This window comes from Erpetoichthys calabaricus, chromosome 2, assembly GCF_900747795.2.
Source record: "Erpetoichthys calabaricus chromosome 2, fErpCal1.3, whole genome shotgun sequence".
Classification (NCBI taxonomy): domain Eukaryota; kingdom Metazoa; phylum Chordata; class Cladistia; order Polypteriformes; family Polypteridae; genus Erpetoichthys; species Erpetoichthys calabaricus.
The window spans coordinates 212,615,391-212,636,108 of record NC_041395.2 but is presented as its reverse complement, the minus strand read 5'-3'; the positions used below and the strand labels follow the sequence as shown (position 1 = coordinate 212,636,108).

General features: G+C 40.3%; 1 protein-coding gene across 1 annotated transcript in view; it reads right to left on the bottom strand.

Moving 5' to 3' along the window:
• Positions 1 to 20,718, bottom strand: part of LOC114645534 (atrial natriuretic peptide receptor 1-like) — a 378,498-nt gene that overhangs the window by 196,437 nt on the left and 161,343 nt on the right. The window contains 1 exon segment of the mRNA XM_051923089.1: positions 4,515 to 4,628. Within this exon segment, the coding sequence (XP_051779049.1) occupies positions 4,515 to 4,628 (114 nt within the window).

Genomic DNA, 20,718 nt, shown 5'->3' with positions numbered 1-20,718 from the left:
AGATGAGGTGGCTTGGGCATCTGATCAGGATGCCTCCTGGACGCCTCCCTGGTGAGGTGTTCCGGGCACATCCAACCGGGAGGAGGCCCCAGGGAAGACCCAGGACACGTTGGAGGGACTATGTCTCTCGACTGGCCTGGGAACGCCTTGGGATTCTCCCGGAAGAGCTAGAAGAAGTAGCCGGGGAGAGGGAAGTCTGGGCATCTCTGCTCAAGCTGCTGCCCCCGCGACCCGACCTCGGATAAGCGGGAGACAATGGATGGATGGATGGATGGATAGAGGAGCTTCTGCTGCATCTTGGGAGAGTAAAGGGACATAGAGTCCAAAAGAACTGTTTTCAGGAGCATACTAATGGAGACAGCTGCAAAGAGTTTTCACCAAAAGATTACCGGTGCCTGCCTTGGTGGTAACTGAAAATGTCAAAATGAAGAAAAAGACCTTCCTTGCAGTGCTAGCAGGATGGTCTTCAGATTGAGAGGTATTGGCATGCAAAAATGGTAACAATGTAGCAGTGACCAAAGTGAAGGATTGGGTGTGAGTGAAGTTTGACTAGGCAATGTAGATAGTCTTTTGGATGACCTTGAAGAGATGCTGGCAAACCATTAAATAACTTAGAAAAAGTACATTTGATGTTGCCCAGGTTGTTCTCAGCAATGATGGGGAAACCGGGAATATCACTGACAGGTGAAGATTGCACTTTGAGGATCACCTTAAAAAGTTGGCATTGCCTTCATTAGAGGAGGCAGTGCCAGAAGTGTTGTTTCCTGTTAGGTCCATCCTTGTGTCTATGGTTGCTGTAGTGATTAAAAAGACTTGTACTGGCAATGCTTTAGAGGTGGATGAGATATGACTGCAAATGTTGAAAGGATTGGATATTGTGGTCATGTCTTGGCTAACATACCACTCCAGTGTTGTATGAAAGGCAAAAACATTGCCATGAGACAGGCAGAATGGAGTGGTGATCTTCATTTTTAAAAAGAAGGATGAGAGGGTGTATTCAGATTACTAAAGGATCAAAATTCCTTGGAAAGACTATACTGGAGTAGCGGAGCAAGTACTCCATCTGATTGTTATACCTGAGACTCGGAAAGAAGTGTGTTCTATCTTGGCCATGGAACAGTGCACCAACTACTCCTTACACAGGTACCCAAGGGATAATGGTACAAGGACCATGCTATATACATGTATGTTCTAGATTTTGAAAAAGTTTATGTCCTTATACCCCGTGATGTTCTCTGAAAAAGTTCTACAAAAGTATGGGGATCAGAGTCCACTTCTTCATGCAATTCTGATCTCATACTTACAGAACAAGAGCTGTGTTCACATACTTTTCATTAATTCGAGATCATTCGAGCATTAAATTCACAAACGGTGTGTCTTGTCTTGTCTTGTCTCCTCTCCTGTTTCATAGACAAGATATCAAGATATGGTGAAGGTTTGTAATGTATCCAGTTTGAGAACTTATACTGTTTGCAGGTTACAGTATGTTGTTCTGTATTTCCTCATCAAACCATGATCTCTTATTGATGTACACTGGAATATTTCACAGCTTTGTGTAATGCCGTTTGGATGAGAATTAACACCTCCAAATCTTAGGTCATCATCCTCTCCAAGGGTGGCATGTTCCCGGCAGGGAAACGGAGAGCAGCTGCAGCAAGAGGAGGAGTTGAAGTATTTTGGAGTCTTGTTTACAAGTGAGAGCAAAGGATATTGTAAGACTGATGTACTAATCAGAGCACTGCCAGCAGCTAACCCACAGATGAAGCTCAGTTTACCAGTTATTCTACATCCCCATCCTCACGTCATTGAAGCTGTCATTGAAACAATGAGATTGCTGATACAAGTGGCCAAAATAAGATTCTTGTACTGTACAGGGTTGCTGGGCTCACTATCCATGAAAGGGTCATATTAGTGGACCTTAGAGCAGAACTGCAGCTTCTCTGGATTAAGAGTTGGTTTGGGCTTGTACTTGGGGTGACCCATGAATACCTTCCTTAGGATGCATGCAATGGGGCAGGCTCAGAAGAAAAAAAATGTTAATAATCAGCACAAACTGTACAAGTTTCCAGTTGCACGGTATTTCTTGAAGTATTTAAAATGAGAACAATTGCTGGTGGTGCCACAGCAAACTCTACAGTGCCCAAGGTAAAGGGAACACTGAATGGGATGATGTCTCAAACCAGATAAAGTGGTGTGTCTGCCAGCTTCTGCCTTAGCTCCAATGTTGCAGAAATGGAAACGACCCCACAGCTTAACTTGTCACGCTGATAATACCCCTAAAAGGAGTCCCTGTACCTTCCACAAAAGTTTGACAACCCAAGCCACTGAAAAATTAGAGATTAGATTTATACTCACAACAAGACAACAATGAAGTTACATAGCTACCAGGTATGATTTAAGCTCTAATTTGTGCCAAATAAATGAGGAGCTCTTTTGTCTCTCCCGTTCTTTTCTGTTGAGCCTTTCAGATTTGTTTACTGAATATGCTGCAATTTCATCTAAGTTTTCATTTTTATTATCTTCTTCACATTCACTCAACCTAAACAGGAGGACTGCATGACACTTGAGAATCCACTCGTTTCAAATACAATTTATCATTGGTACTCAGTGCTACGGAATATATTTAAATAAAGAGGGAAAACAAGGTAAAATTTTCTGAAACAATCTCTGGAGATGAAGGAATATACAATCTCCATGAAGGAGACCCTGCTTTATATAATCAAGCATATTTTAAATTTTTGTCTTGCTTGTCGGACTGTGCTGCATTTTTCCTGTTATTTCCTAACTATCATTCACTATTTTCTTAACTGGATCTTTCCAGTATGGGAGCTAGTGAGCATATGCCAGCAGGAGTAAGCGTTGGAAGGTATCCCAGTCCACTTAAGGCGCACTCACATTGACACCCACACACACTTAAAAAAAGGCCCATTTAGAGTCATCCATCAACTTAACAGCCTATGTTTGTGTTCATGAGAACCGGAGTCCCTTGAGAAAACCTACAACACACTGAGAACATGCATATATGAGCTACAATCTTTGCCAATTATTACACACTGCTACAAAAGTAACATACAGTAAGTGATTATTGTTGCTTAGCAAATCATAATAAAGCATTGCACAAGATATTTAACTGACCAGATTCTTTGTTATAAACTTAGGGGAGACATCTATTAAATTCATATATAAATACTTCTGATTATTTACTCTGAATTGGATCTATAGCTTTGTTATTGCCACATGTACAGAATACAGTGAAATTCTGCTAACATGCTAATCAAACTGCAACACATCACAACTCTCCAGCACCATGATTAGGGACTATAACTACCATCCATCCATCCATTCATCTATCCATCCATCCATCCATCCATCCATCCATCCATCCATCCATCCATCCATCCATCCATCCATCCATCTTTCAAACCTGCTTATCCAGAGCAGGGTGGCAGGGAAGCCAATTCCTGCAAGCATTGAGTGCAAGGCACTCCCTGGACAGGGCATCAGTCCATCACAGTGTGAACACATAGACACACACTGGGGCCAACCCACCTAACCTGCAAGTCTTTGGACTCTGGGAGGAAACTGGAGCACCCAAGGGGGGAACATGCAAACTGCACACAGGGAGCACTTGGGGGATAAACTGATCACCAAGCCACCCATATGAATACTTTACTTGGAAACTGTCTTCCTTACCTGAAAAATCTCAGAACACATTTGTCACAATCTAGGATTTGCAATATATATTTTGTTTCTTCAGTAAAATAGTAATGGTTATATTCTTGACATATAGTCCCCTCATAATACACCGATGAATAACTTATTTGATGTTTCTTGGCATTTCCTAATAAATTATTTGTTATACCTCAAATGTATAACATCAGTGCATCCACTCATTCTCTAAATTCTACTACTCACCAAAGACAAACGGTGAGCCAAAGCCCATTCCAGGGGTAGCCGTTAAAGGCCAAACATGTCACGGACAACTTCCTGTCCAGCCAGGGCTAGACTCTATCCTGGCTACCATTCAGAACATAACCCTAGATTGAGTGCCAGGCAATTGCAGGACACACACATTCACTTGGACCCAGTTTAGCTTCACAAGGATTTCTTTAGGATGTGGGAGGAAAATCAAAGTACCACCTAGATGTGGAGAGAATGCACAAACTCCACCTTAACCACTGCACCACTATCCATCTCTAAAGAACGCTTGCAAATTAAAAATATCAAGCAATAAATTTTAGTCCATTGTATGCTGCAGAAACAAAAGCAGACCAGTACAGTATATGACAATCTAAGCCTTTGATCCATCCACTTTTTCCATTACAGGATATCAGGCAGCTGAGCAGTGAATGATGGCTGGTGCTCTCCTTATGATGAACTAAAATCCAATGCTTGTCCAAATTTCCAGTCATTCATCAATCTATTTGCTAGCTCTCTTAATCTATACTAACATTTCTCAAATAAGTCAACTGAATCACATTACTCTTCAGAATTCCTTGGAGCATTTCACTCACCAGTGAATTGTTTATTGAGAAGTTGTATGTTTTCAGGGCTCTTGTCTTCACTTCCTCCACAAACATTTCATATTCAGGATTATCAGGCTCCTTATAGGTGATGATCATTACTGCCTGAGGAAATAAATGAAGACATGAAAATGGTGAGTTATGGAAAGTGCTCATTAAAAGGAGCATGGAAGACAGCTGAGTATAATTAGGAAGGCATTTTTTAAATTAATTAGCAGTGGCAACAAAATTTTTGTTTAATTCACACAAAAAATTGTATCATAAGGATAACACATAGCAGCCTCTCCTGGTTAAATGATTCATCTTTTCTTCCAGTGAAACTATTTTCGACTTTAAGGGCTTTTTCCTTCCACATTATCCTAAACATTAGTAAAGTTTATTAGAATTCTGAAATGGGACAGTACAGTATAAATCACTTTATAATGTAAAAGCTTGAGTTTTAGTTCCTGGTAGCTGTTGTCACGTGTGTGTACATTGGAGACAACTTAAAAACTCTGATGATGGTAATTTCCCACCGCTCCAGGGATTGGGGCTACATAGATTGATGGCTTTATCACCATTTAAAGCCAGAGAATCTGCCATTTTTTTAGTCAATCAGAAATCTGTCTGAGAAGACGAATTTAAAACTCATTTGTAAAATGCTTTTTTTCTTTTACAATCAATTATATAGAGTTTGGAGGATGGGCCCATGTTGCTTCTTCAAGCTGTGCTCAACCAGGTCCCATGGGTAAAGTAGATTAAGTTGAAGTATCCCGGGGTCTTGTTCACAAGCAAGGGAAGAAGGCAGCAGGAGATCAACAGGGGGATTGGAGTAGTGCTGGCAGTCAGATGGACGTTGTACTGGTCAGTCGTGGTGAAGAGAGAGTTTAGCCAAAAGGCAAGGCTCTTGATTTACCAGTCAGTTTACATTTCTACCCTCATCTATGGTCATGAGGTGTGGGTAGTGATCAAAAGAACTAGATTGCAGATAGAAGCGGTAAAAATGAGTTTCTTTCACAGGGTGAGGTGTGTATACCTTCAGGAGTAGCTCAAAGTAGAGATGCCACTCATCCAGATGAAAAGAAGCCAGCTGATGTGTTTCGGGCATCTGATTTTGATGTCTCCCTGACACCTTTGAGAAGTGTTTCAGGCATATCCAACCAGTAGGAGATCTCGGGACAGACCCAGAACACGCTGGTGACTTTGTATCTCTTAGTTGCCCAGGGAGCACCTCTGTATCTTCTTGGAGAGGTGGAGGGAAGGAGGAACATCTGGGTATCTTTGCTTAGATTGCTGCCCCTTATAATCCAGACCCAGAAAAGTGGGCGAAAATGGTAAATGGATAGATGGATGGATGGAAATTAGCATTTTTGTTGTATAGGGATTAAAAATAGTGCTTATTACAGTCTGTTAAATAAGATTTGTAATATTTAATTTGTGTAATGTGTTAATTTAGGAATATTGGGTTATTTAAATAAGATACAGTTTTTAAGTGACTAGAATAATATACAAATGTAGATTTTATAGGAAAAAGCTAAAGAGCTTAACATGGCAGGGATGTCTCAGTATTTTCCTACGCTCTAAGGGCTGATGGGATGCATGTAACCAGCCTGATGAATCGGCTGATGGGATATATGCAAATAGTAAAAAGCATCCCCAAACATTCACTTATATAGTGCCAGGGTCTATAGATACAGTGGTGTGAAAAACTATTTGCCCCCTTCCTGATTTCTTATTCTTTTGCATGTTTGTCACACAAAATGCTTCTGATCATCAAACACATTTAACCATTAGTCAAATATAACACAAGTAAACACAAAATGCAGTTTGTAAATGGTGGTTTTTATTATTTAGGGAGAAAAAAAAATCCAAACCTACATGGCCCTGTGTGGAAAAGTAATTGCCCCCTGAACCTAATAACTGGTTGGGCCACCCTTAGCAGCAATAACTGCAATCAAGCGTTTGCGATAACTTGCAATGAGTCTTTTACAGCGCTCTGGAGGAATTTTGGCCCACTCATCTTTGCAAAATTGTTGTAATTCAGCTTTATTTGAGGGTTTTCTAGCATGAACCGCCTTTTTAAGGTCATGCCATAGCATCTCAATTGGATTCAGGTCAGGACTTTGACTAGGCCACTCCAAAGTCTTCATTTTGTTTTTCTTCAGCCATTCAGAGGTGGATTTGCTGGTGTGTTTTGGGTCATTGTCCTGTTGCAGCACCCAAGATCGCTTCAGCTTGAGTTGACGAACAGATGGCCGGACATTCTCCTTCAGGATTTTTTGGTAGACAGTAGAATTCATGGTTCCATCTATCACAGCAAGCCTTCCAGGTCCTGAAGCAGCAAAACAACCCCAGACCATCACACTACCACCACCATATTTTACTGTTGGTATGATGTTCTTTTTCTGAAATGCTGTGTTCCTTTTACGCCAGATGTAACGGGACATTTGCCTTCCAAAAAGTTCAACTTTTGTCTCATCAGTCCACAAGGTATTTTCCCAAAAGTCTTGGCAATCATTGAGATGTTTCTTAGCAAAATTGAGACGAGCCCTAATGTTCTTTTTGCTTAACAGTGGTTTGCGTCTTGGAAATCTGCCATGCAGGCCGTTTTTGCCCAGTCTCTTTCTTATGGTGGAGTCGTGAACACTGACCTTAATTGAGGCAAGTGAGGCCTGCAGTTCTTTAGACGTTGTCCTGAGGTCTTTTGTGACCTCTCGGATGAGTCGTCTCTGCGCTCTTGGGGTAATTTTGGTCGGCCGGCCACTCCTGGGAAGGTTCACCACTGTTCCATGTTTTTGCCATTTGTGGATAATGGCTCTCACTGTGGTTCGCTGGAGTCCCAAAGCTTTAGAAATGGCTTTATAACCTTTACCAGACTGATAGATCTCAATTACTTCTGTTCTCATTTGTTCCTGAATTTCTTTGGATCTTGGCATGATGTCTAGCTTTTGAGGTGCTTTTGGTCTACTTCTCTGTGTCAGGCAGCTCCTATTTAAGTGATTTCTTGATTGAAACAGGTGTGGCAGTAATCAGACCTGGGGGTGGCTACGGAAATTGAACTCAGGTGTGATACACCACAGTTAGGTTATTTTTTAACAAGGGGGCAATTACTTTTTCACACAGGGCCATGTAGGTTTGGATTTTTTTTCTCCCTAAATAATAAAAATCATCATTTAAAAACTGCATTTTGTGTTTACTTGTGTTATATTTGACTAATGGTTAAATGTGTTTGATGATCAGAAACATTTTGTGTGACAAACATGCAAAAGAATAAGAAATCAGGAAGGGGGCAAATAGTTTTTCACACCACTGTAGTTTGAGCTTAAGAACTTAAAGTGTGCATAAGTTTGGAAGAGGAGAAACTATAAATGCTTGAGAACTTTTTAGTAAACAAAATATTTTATTTAACTATATGATCAAAGTGGTCTCACTGACACATAACAAAACCATTGACAAATTATATCAGTTGTCCAATTTTAGCTGATGCAACTTTTAGGGTACTACCAGTACTTTTCCAAATCATTAAAGGGGCACTGTATAAAAGAATAGGATTCAGGAGCACATAATGGCCTAGTGTTTGATATGAGAGGGAGACTGAAGGAGCATAGGAGATATGTGAGGGACACGATATTTCAGAGGCATGAGTAACAGTATTTGTTAAACTTGACACCAACAACTGAAAATGTGCCCCAACAGATATAAGTATTAAGAGGTGAAAGAACACCTTGGATTAAAAAGAAAATAATCTCAATATATGCGGATATCTCTGCTGGTTTAAGAAGGGACTGTAGCCTTTGTAACTGCTCAAGGCGGACTACCTGTGAGACAATGATTTGGATGGTTCAGGTTGTATGTTTTCATTCACTTAACTCCCACTGTTTGATATACTCTGCAAATAAACTGAGGGTTAGATGAAATAAAGTTTGTTTCTATCTCACTGAAACTACCTTGTGGTTTACTGATACTCACAGTCCCCAAGGAGTTACTGTAGGGGATGCTCCTATGTAGTCTAGGTCCTGTATGAAAATGGGGAGAAGTACTTGTTTGTCCTGTCAGTGGTGTAAAACTCACAGACTATGAGCTGTGGTCCCAGCAGGGTGCAGCTTGTCACAACTGAGATTTCCAGGGTGATTATTGTGGGGTGTACAAGTAAAACAAGGTTGATAAGATAAGGCACAGTATTTTGCCATTTTTTCCTGCTCACCAATAAAAAAGAACTATTTATTATGCTATTTAAAAATTGCTAGGAGAATTTTTTGAGGCTGATCAAGAAAGTAGTCAAAATCGAAACAAAGGTCAAAACCAGGAGATTAAAAGGACCTGACGTTGAATGCAAAATGTGAATCAAAAATCTTAGTCGGAAAAACAAGCAAGGGTCTGCGCAAAAAAGGTATTAGAAATGTAAGTAGTTTTGATCAAAAAGAAAAATAAAGGCCGGAAATTTTTACAAACCCAGACGAGTAAGTGGATTAAAGGGTCTGACCTTTTAACCTGTCCAGCAGTTAGCGTAAGGGTCGTGACCTTTGTGACTCCACCCTGGCATTTTAGCAACGCCTAAACAAAGATGGCGACAATCGTAAGCAAAATTGTGGACTGAAACCACATGCATTAAATTTACAAAGCCTAAACTAAAGATTGTGAAAATTAATAAATCTAAAAAAGCACTTTCCTTTGTGAAGGCTAGGGGGCATCTGTGCACCCCAAACCCTAAAACACAATGACACAATACAGTCCCAGGTTCAAAAAAGGGTTGTTTATTACAAGAATACCTTGTACGTAATAAACAGGCCATTTGCTTCTTTTTCTCTATCACTCTCGCACTTTTTCTTTTCCCACCTTCCCCACAGCACCATCTCACCTGGACAAGACAGCACGGTCTCTTTGATTGCGGACTCATGAGTACTTCTGGTGGCATGATGTGGCCAGTTGGAAGCACTTCCGGGTCATAAGAAAGCCAGGGAGGCCTTCCTCCGGCAAGGCCTACTATCGTCCGCCAGGGACTGTGGTATAGCTGGTCCACAGCTCCCATCAAAGGCCTGTTTTAAAATAAATAATCACCGTGCTCGTGGCTTAGCGAGGGGGCGTGGTGGTTGTGTGGCTGAAGCGGTTCGCGATGTGGGTGTTTCTAACCCTAAGTGCACAGGTGAGAGACCGCCCGCATCCGTGATTATTCCTGGGGCTGCTAATTTGCCACAGCTGCCATGCCCTCTTGATAAATAGAAGTCGAGTCGGCTAAGGGGAAAAAGGAAAGATTGAAAGAAACGGAGGTTGCAGGAGAATTCGGGAAGCAGGAGGAGAAAGTCTGTGTGAGAGAGCGAGCGAGTGCAGGCTCACGTGCAGCTGTAAAAGTAGCTTGGGTGTTAGGCCGACACCCGAGGAGTAGCAGTAGTGGTCGCTCCCGCAGAGTTGATTCTGACGGGCGGGAGTGACCGGAAGGCAGATGACTCTCCTCGGAAGGCCACAGAAGGCAGCGGGAGTCAGGACTTGGGGTGTGTAATTCCCCAGCGTGGGCGCCCTGGTCGCTGTGGAACCCAAGTTGCTGTCAGGAGGAGCTTACCAGAGCAAAGGGTTTGGAGAGGCGAACTGAACAGCTGAAGTAGACAGAGTGAAGGACAACTGCAAGTAGGGCAACTCCCCTGTTGAGAAGCCCAGACGGGGGAAGCAGGGGGGCCGCCAGTAATAGAAGAAGGATGCATCGGATTTTTAAAAGGACAGCTTTCTGCATTATTTTAACCTCGTTGTTTTTAGAAGACTTTTTTCTATTGTTTTTAACCTTCACGTTTCACAATTGTTTTTATGGATTATTTATTTATTGAAGATTTGAAGCACTGCACTTTATTTAATTTGAACACTGTTTTTGTTCTGTTGTTTTAATAAAAGCACTTGACACTTTTGCACCATCCCCTTGCTATGTTGTTGCCTCACTGCTTAGCTCATCGGTGTCGGGTTAAAGGCTCCCGAACGGCAGATGGGAGTATACAACAAACCCGTATCGTCACAGGGACCCCTACAGGGCTGCTCCTCTGGACTCCAACTCCCATGCAGCCCTGTGGGTGTCCAAACTGGAACTGTTTATGAGGGACACTGCCACCTATTAAAGTGGGGGATGAACTGCTCCCTGCCATCCTCTACTGCAAGTTCTTGTATTCTTCGGGCATCCCAACCAGTAGAGAAATCATCAGGTGTCCCGGCCGGGTACTGCCCCCATTTAGTCCACCCTACCATTATGGCATGTCAGCCTGGTAAGGATTTCACCTCTGCCCTGGGTGGGACACCCAACTGTCCTTTGGGGCTTCTACTCTTTGACTCAAAAAACTCTGAACTAGAGTCTTGATTTATCCAAATACATATCACATAATGAAAAAAATACTATATAGTCTATTCAAAACATTAGTACAGTGTCTTTCATGACTATATGTCAGGATATGGTGGTTGACACAGTAGCATATTGGCTAGCACTGTCTTACAGATCCTGGGTTCAAATCCTGCACCTAATCTTTGTTTAGCACATATTCCCTGTTTTTAACCATATTCTCCCCTTTTCGTCTGTAAGATCTGGTGTTCCTCCTTCATCCCCAAAGGTGTGCAGTTTAGGTCAATTAGTGATTATAAATCTGACCTCATGTGAGTATAAATAGGTGTGTGTTTGTGTGTCAGTGGGTCTTCTTCAGGGTTTTTGCCTGGCATGTGCCCAATGATGCCTAGAAAGGCTCCAGCTCCCCTTGTGACCATGAAATAGATTAAAGAAGTTCAGAGAATGTTAATGTTAATGTACGGTATTTACAAATAGGCTTCACTGGAAACAACAAACTATTCCAAAAGTAGGTTTGAATAGAATAGAATTAAGGTGATTTTCTTATTTTTCCGGCACTTCAACTGAGCATTGGAGTTACAGCAAAACTGAAAATAACTGCACCTCTGACCACAGGAAATGTAAGCAGAATGAAATAAAAAGAGAATGAAAATGGCAATAGTTGGAGGATGCTGAGTTACAGCTGTATAAACTTGCAGGGTCGGTTTAAGCACAGTGAGAGCCTTACATGATTCTCTGAATGTCTGCTTGAATCCCCAGGCATAACAAGAGGAGGAGGAGGAGGAGAGGTTTGAAATCCCCCACCCCCAACATTTCATCCTCAAAGTTGGGCCATCTAAATAGCTGCTAATTGCTGTATTCTTTAGGGAAAATTAAGAGTTGCCTCTCAACGTTTTACTGTCAAAAGGGGTTGTGGATTTTGATGGCCTTCTGTATGTCACAGAGCTGGAACTAACCAGTCACCACTTACGTTAAAGGACCCTCAGCTGCTGTCACTATCTTCTATGCCACAGATCAGTCGGTACAGTAGGTGAGGCCCAGACAAAAACAAATGCATGCAGGGAAGGCCCATAGCCTATATGAGACATGGCAGCCAAAGACAGGGTCAGTGACAGAATGTATTCAGGGTGAGGGGTACATCGGCTGGCCACTTGGTGCAATCTCAACAATATGAATCTGAATGCCCTGAAAACAGAAGAAAGGATTGTTGATTTTAGGAGACACCCCTCACCTCCTACACTCCTAGTTATAAAAATGAATAGGGTGGAATCATTTCAATTTCTTGGCACAACCATCATAACTGTTCTTATCAGAAAAGCTCAGCAGCAGATGTTTTTTCTCCATCACCTTAAAAGAGTTTAACTTAGTTTTATCAGGCTGTCATTGAAAGCATCCTCACTTTCTCCATAATAGTCTCTGCTCACTTGAAACATAAAGTGCAGCATGTTAGTCGGACTGCAGAAAAGACTGAGGGCCTGAAACTGGACTCCTTTGAGATCCTGCATGCATCACGGGCCAGGAAAAGTGCTGGAAGTATCAGCAAACACTACACTGACTTGGGCAACCATCTCATTCGGTTACTACCATCGAGAAAACGTTATCGATCAATAAAAGCAAGAACTACTAGACACTAAGTGTTTATTTCCTACTGCAGTCCTATTGCAGTCAGTATGGCTGATGCATCTGTCTTTTCCTGATTTTTAAACTTCTCCATCCAATCCAAATTATGTTTTTATTTTCTGTTTATAATTAAGGATTTACTTAATATATTACTGGGCAGGCGTGCAATACTGCTTTACTAAGTTGTTTTATATACGATATTTGTGTTTTGTGCAATATATTATCCACTTCTACTGTATGTAATGTAGTGATGGTGTCATGAATAGTACATTGTATTGTTCAATTCTATTTACTTTGACATGTGTATGGGTGTAAAACCAAAAGAAATTTCTAGCAACTATGTGTGCCTGGCAATAATATTCAAGTTCAGGTTTTGTCAGTTTTATACATACACTAGCCATGCTACTTGTCTAAGATGGGCTGACATCTAACTAATCAATGTAGACCTCAGTGTTTAACATTTGCAGTGCACCATCTATTGGAATGGATTTTGTAATGAATGTAGTAATAAAATGCATTGCATTTGTCACTCCAAGAGACAGTGCATCACAAAATGCATTTCTACAAATGTTGTTAATGTGCCAACTGTTGGAATGAAAAGTGTCTCTATTTTTTGCCATTTGGTATGGGATTTGTAAAAGTAGCATTTATGTTTGTGATGCACCGTCTGTTGGAATGACAAATGCAATGCATTTTATTACTACAAATGTTTGTGATGCACCATCTTTTGGCATGACAGAGACCCAGAAACCAGATGGGCACACAGATGCTCAGAAACTTATCCTTTTATTAAGGTGGATGCATTTTTTAACCCTGGAAACTGGTGCCACCTATCCTGGCAGTATTGGGCACAGGGCTGGAACCAACACTGGATGGGGTAACAATTCATCACTTATAATCTGTCACGCATGTCGTTGAGATGTTGGAGAATAATACATGTCTGCATTTTGGATCACAAACCACTAGAATTGATAGTCCATGAGTCTGAAAAGAATCCATCATTATCTACAGAAAGAAGGCTTGAACCTTCTGTAACATAATGTTGATGTAACTTTGCTTGTTTAACACTGGTAGTATGTCACACTCGGTCAGTGGAGTATGTAGTTCTGTTAAAGTTCAGGGGGGGAAACCTCCAAGTCGACTCTGTTGTCTGTTTTCACATTGTAATGAGGTTTGAAGCTATAAAAACAGCCCTGAGTTACACAACTGCTCCGAATGATGGAGCTGATTATGTTATGACAGGCCCGGTTCTGCGCTTCATTACCATCTGTCTTTTGTAACTTGCTTTCCTCCATTCCAGTCTCTATGAAGATACGATCACAGTGGCTGTGTCATACATTCTATTTGATGTTTGGACTCGTGGGAGACGTCAAGAAGCAACTGCATTGTTACCATGACAACTAAAACAGAGAACAACAGTGATAAACAGAAGCCTCTTAAAATGAACAAAAAATGTCTTAATCCTACCTGGAGTAAGGAGGTAACAAAATCCTGAATATGTGAGTGCTGCTGGGCAGCATCATGATGTGCTTATATTTCTGTTTCAAGTGGCCACAGATCCAGTGAGGTTTCTGATTCGGATCTTGCTCTTTGGCTTATGATGTAATTCAAGGCTAATCTCTTACTGTTGTAACTACACAGCCAGGTATAAATTATGCTAAATTCGCTGAGTTAAACATACTGGGATGCTGTTCACCATAAAATGAGTTATGTATAATAATGTACAATGGATCGATTGCAATATTGAAGATCTTGGAGGTTAAAGGTAACTGAGTTGTATTTGACTGGCTAAAAATTCATCAGTGGCAGAAATTTTATGGAAAAAGTTTAAAAAACTGTGTGGAATTCTGATGTAATATGTTCATTGATCTACCTTTAATAACATCATTCTCTTCAATGTCAGACTTTCAGACTAAGACCTCAAGTAATAATTTCATTTTTGACTAGAATTTCACTGTTACATCTTTAAAGTGAGAGCCCAGCAGGGACCTCAAATGCTGTAATGATATAACAAAGGAGTTGAGCCATTAGGTATTCAAGAAGTAAATGGCAACAGACATCATAAACAGGGGGCACTGTGCCCCAAAATAATGGATGGAGCCCTAAAGAAATAATTACTCCTCGGCCTTATAAACTCAGAGGATTGAAAAAGTATTCAGACCCCTTCATTTTTTGTGCACTTTATTGTGTTGTAGATTTAATTTTAATTGTTTAAATTTGCCATTTTTGCCCATAAATCTACACTCAATAACCCACAAGAGCAAAGCGAAAGCATTACTAGAAAGGTTTGCACATTTTTTTAAAAACCAAAAACTGAAATCTCTGATTCATTGAAGTATTCAGATTTTTGATTCTGTATGTTTTAGATGCCATTTGGCAGCAATTACAGCAAGTCCCTACAAACCCGGCCTAGCTGAATTTGGGCAATTTATTCCATTCTGCCTGGCAAATTCTCTCAAGCTTTGTTAAACTGGATGGGAAGCATCTGTAAACTGCCATCTTTAGAGCTCTCCACACATGTTCTATGGGCTTTGGCAGGGCCACACAAGGATAGTCAGAAACGTGTCCTGAAGACAATGGATTGTCTTGGCTGTATGCTTCAGGTCATTATCATGTTGAAATGTGGAACATCACCCCAACCAAATGTCGCATGCACTCCAAAGCAGATTTTCCTCAAGAACTTCTCTGTAATTGGCTACATTCATCCTTCCCTCAGATCTGACCAGTCTCCATGTCTCTACCACTGAGATGTACCTCTATGGCATGATCCTGCCTCCACCATACTTCATCATAGGGATTGTATTGAGAAGGTAATGAGGAGTGTCTGGTCTTTGCCAGACATACTGATTGGAATTCTGCCAAAAGAGTACAATTTTTGTTTCAGTAGACCAGATAATCTTTTCCTTTATGCTCTCTGGGTCCTTTAAACTGTCACGTGCTTCCATCTGATTGATGGAGTGTTGCTGAGATTGTTATTTTTCCAACAGGTCCTCCCATCTCAGCAGAAGACTTATGAAGCTCTGTTAAAATGACTGTTGAGTTCTTGGTCACCTCCCTGACCAAGGCCCCTCTTGAAAGGTTACTCAATTTGGCCAGACAGGTAACTCTAAGAAGAGTCCATGCAGATCCAAACATCTTTAATTTGATAAGTATTAAGGCCACTGTGCTCCTGGGAACACTCAAAGCTTTAGAAATGATTTTATCCCTCAGCCTTGATCTATGCCTCACCATAATTAGGTTTGGCTTGGTTTTTGTCCATCACATACAATGTAAATTGTGGGACCTCATACAGTATAAATAGGTGTGTGTCTGTTGTGATATGAGATTTTACATATAACTTGATGAATATTTTGTATGTCTTTATTTGTAAGTTAGGTAAAGCAATGTAATTTAGTGTTTATCCCCAGCCCCCACCCAAAGCCGCAGGAATGGGTCTGTTTGAATTTTACGACAAGATTTGGGGAATGTGTCTTAAACCAGTTTGCCAAGTGGTTCTTTGCTAAAGTCATTTCTCACAATTTTAACCCCCCCACCACCACCCCGCAAGTAGGCTAAGGTGTAATTTAACATATGGTTTGGGGGCAGGTGTTAAGATGTTCTGTTCCCCCATTGGTCTGAGGTATGGCTGTTTGGAATTGGCTTGTCTCAGAGGCCTTTAAGTACCATGATGCCCTATTGGCTCTAGGGGTTGGACAGAACATCTATAAATGTATGTGTTTAACCTCACATCTCTCTCTTACCAACCAACATATGATGAAGTATCTCTCTTGCTAACCTGTGATGATGTAGAAGTATCTCTCTCTTACTAAACAACATCTGAAAGAAGCATCTCTCTTGCTAACCTGTGATGATGAAGACAACACAATGAAGAGCACAGCTCAGCAGCCATTTTGAACAGACATGTGGCTGAAAGCTGAGCACAAATGATGCCTTAACTAGAGACATTTAAGTAACTACAAGACTGTGTGCCGCCTGAACTACATATCACCATTTAATCAGGTTGTATGGTTGCCAATATTCAAATGTACTTTGCATTTTGTTATTATTTATGAATATTATCAGTAATACATTATTTTATGTGTAACTTAACTTCTGCTTGTCTTTTTATTACATCTAATTGCCTGAGGTTATAGATATAGAAGCAAAGGTGGGGATAAGTTATATACTATAATACCTTATAAACAGTGGTAAGTCTGTGAGATTAGGCATTCTAAGGCTACATAATAATACAATAGGGGAAAGTAGAGCAATATATATATTACTCTACCAAGACAAAACAGGGTCTTTCTACACCATATCCAATCAATACAATTTGCCTCAATTGGACTCCAATCCAATATCCCAAGAATAATTAAAGCAAACAAGATGTACCAGACCACAGTTTAGCTTGCCACAGTAAAGGGGCTGCATGTCTCTCTATTATAATAAAAAAATTCTGGGTCGAGACGAGACTTTTTAGCCTGGGACAAAATGTGACTTTTTCAGAGAGATACTTTCATGTCCCGACGAGATTTTGTGCCAAGAGATTTAACCACACCCGGGACCGGAAATAAAAAAAAGTAGAACGTCGTAAAGAATTCAAAAACGTTGGTGCAATACACATGCAGAGCAGGTTAGAGATAATGAAAGTACTAAAATTCGAAAGTCTCAAAAAATAATAGCAAAGATTGCATTAGCGCAAACATGGAAATTATTATTCGGTGAAATAATGAAACAGGGAAAAGAGATTGAATATATTGTTCGGATTTAAACTTTAAGTCGGAGACTTGTAGATGAAAGTAGTGTTTCTTCCCATTGAAGAGGCATATCTGTGAGAATTAAAAGACTTGTTGTTTGGTGAAAGTGAAAGTTTGCTGAGTATATTAGGAGAAGGGTGCTAAGGATAGAGCTGCCAGGCAAGAGAAAAAGAGGAAGGCCTAAGAGAAGGTTTATGGATGTGGGGAGAGAGGACATGCAGGTGATGGGGGTAACAGAAACAAGATGAAGAAGACAGAAAGATATGGAAGAAGATGATCTGCTTTGGCAACCCCTAACGGGAGCAGCTGAAAGAAGAAGAAGAAGTGAAAGTGAAATCCACATACGTGAGCGGCAGAGACATGAAGTGGCTAGCGCGTAGTGCAGGCTGGGGGGATTGGCGAGCGAAGCCCCCTAGTTTATATAATATGAAAGATTTCAATTTTTGATTTTTAGTAAATTTGCAGACCTTTCTGAAAATGCTTTCACCCTGTCATTATGGATTGTTGAGTATACGTTTATTGTCAAAAATGGCAAATTTATCCATTCAAAATTAATTCTATAATTCAATGAAGTATGCAGAGTGAAGGGATCTGAATAATTCCTGAATCCACAGTAAATTGCGGTCTTTGAGGGGCAACAGGAGGTAGGCCAAAAGTCCCCATACAGTTAGTTGGCATCACAGAAACCTGGCAACCTGTGGCTTCCTGCTACCCTTTATGGTCAACATGTGACTAAGGGGTTCCCTGCTTTTTTAACAGAAGGTTGGGGTCCAAGATATGCAGGACAGCTCCAAGTACTGCCTGGGTCAGTAGTGACAGCCTAGTGTCTCCCAAAAGCAATTCCAGACTCTGCCTTAAAAATCAGTTCTGGTCACCAGACCAGTCAGTGTGGAGTGAGCAGGAAAGGTTTGGCAAGCAGTCCAATGTTGTGAGGAAGACAGTCCATGATTATACTGAGAAATGTACCAAAAGGATAGAAAATTGGTCTGTGAAAGGTTAATAAAACATTAGGACCAATGTAAGGCAAAGATATAAGCAGATGAATAGTCAAAACACTTGTGGGAGGCCAGAGCCAAAAAGTCATATCAAACTAGTGAATAACACCAAGGTGTAAATCAAAACTCAGTAGTCACACAAAACCAGCACAAAAGTGCTAACCATTACTACAACAGCCTTTCCCTAGCTAATCTGAATTTGTATTTGACTGTCAAAGTGTTTTGTTAATCAATAACAAAATATTGTAAATCATTTGAGCGTGGTGACATCATTTGATTCAAGACTGGCATATGATCAAGCACCTAGCCACAAGAGTCGCTAACAGCAACATGGAGTCGCCTGTTCAAATACAACTTGGAATGTTGATAATTGTAAGGAAAATCCATCGCAAAATGGCACCTGGCTGACGTTATAAAAATGAAATAAAAAAATCTTACATTAATATGATTGTACTGGATCTCAGACAGATTATAGCGCATACTGTAGGAGGGGATTTATAGAAAGGGAAGTGTAGTAGACACCCTGTAAATCAAGCAGAATCCTGAACTCGGTTAGGCCCACTGGGACAACTAGTCTTTGGGTGTTTGTCTTTTGTTTATGTTGCTACTTACAGGTTTCCTTGCACTTTTCGTTTCCTTATGGGTTTTATTTTATTAATATAGTATTCTTGTTTGTACTTCTTGATGAAATATATTATATGTTTGCAGACTGCTAATAGACACCTGCTGTTGGTCATAATGCATAACCTAGCAGTTAAAAACTAGTGAGGGGCATATCAGGTAATGTGTCACATAAATCATTTCATAGGTTCATAATTGTCACATGTACAGATGACACAGAAATTCTTTTTTGCCTGTTCTAATCAACATGCACCAGTTGAACTTCAGCCTGAATTAGGGCATCCTGTTACACAAAGGGATATAGTCAGGTATGTAGCCACATTACCATGGTAAGATCATGGTAGAACATTAGAACAATCTAGACTAGAACAGGCCATTCAGCCCAACAAAGCTCGCCAGTCCTAGCCACTTAATTCTTCCAATTTAACATCAAGTCCTGTTTTTAAGGTCCTACTGTCGACTACACTACATGGTAGCTTATTGCAACTTCCTAATGTTCCTAATTTACACTTAAGTTTCCAACTGTGCCCCTGTGTTCTTGTTGAACTCATTTTAAAGTAAGAGTCTCAATCCACTATACTAATTCCCTTCATAATTTTAGACACTTCAACCATCCCTCCTTTTTATGTCTTGTGGAAAAGGCAATTTTTACTACTGACTTGAATCATAGTCTTTGGCAGGAATGGAGTACTGGCTTGCAGTACAGACAGTTTAGGAAGCCACACCGATTTTCCATGAAATGTTGAATGTCCATCTGCCCCCAAGATGCAGTTCTAAATAATCACTTGTGCAAGGTAATGAGATCTTTAATCTAAATAAAGTCAAATATATTCTGACTTATTCTGGGAGGATTTGCATCATATCTCTTAAACATGGCACTGCGTTAAAGAACTGCCTAGGGCGACATTTGAGCTCAAGTTGGCTCTGATCTAAATTATGCATTATTCTAAAATAATGCATTTAAAATTGTGATGTATTCTTAGGAATTCAGAAACTTCAAAAAATTCAAAGGAAAAAAGTTAAAAAGGGAAGACTTTGATGAAGTTAATTGATAGTCAGTAACAATATGTCATAAAATGAAATAAATAATATAACGCACAGGCGATTTCAAATAGTTAAAATGTCACGCTGCAGTATCACTTGCAGCTCATAAGCATGAATTAACATCAACAGAGCTACTTTCCAGCAATACACAATAGTGTTATTTCTCATAGTAATCAATTGTACATTTTGTACAATTGTATAAATTTCCTGAACAACCCAGCCACAGGGGATGCACAAACCAGTGTGTTTCTTTGTGCCGGTCCCAAGCCTGGATAAATGGGGAGGGTTACGTCAGTAATGGGCATCCGGTGTAAAATTTTGCCAAATCAATATGCGGAAAAAGATGATCTGCTGTGGCAACCCCTAACGGGAGCAGTCAAAAGAAGAAGAAGAAGTACAAATTTCCTGAATAGCATAGGCTAAAAGAAAATTAGTCATATTTTGAGTAATATGGTCAAGTCCAAAACTGAATAGGATATGTTATGTGATTTTATAAAATATAAAGGGCCTATAAAAAGTATTCTCCCCTTGGAAATTTTCATATTTTATTGTTATACAAAATTGAATTACAGTGAATTTAATTTGTTTTTACCAACAAAAAAAGACTCTTTAATGCCAAAGTGAAAACAGAACTCTGCAAAGTGGTCTTTAAAACATAAAATACCTGATTGCATAATTATTCAGGTCAGCGTTTAGTGGGTGCGCCTTCGGCAGCTATGACAGCCTTAAGTTTGTATACACAGGTATCTAACAGTTTTGTACATCAGTACGCCTGCTCATTGTTCTTAGATATCAGACCTAGCACAGCGCTCTCATCAGCAAATTTGACAATGATGTTAGAGTCATGTACAGCTGTGCAGTCATACTTGTTGAGGGAGTACAGCAGA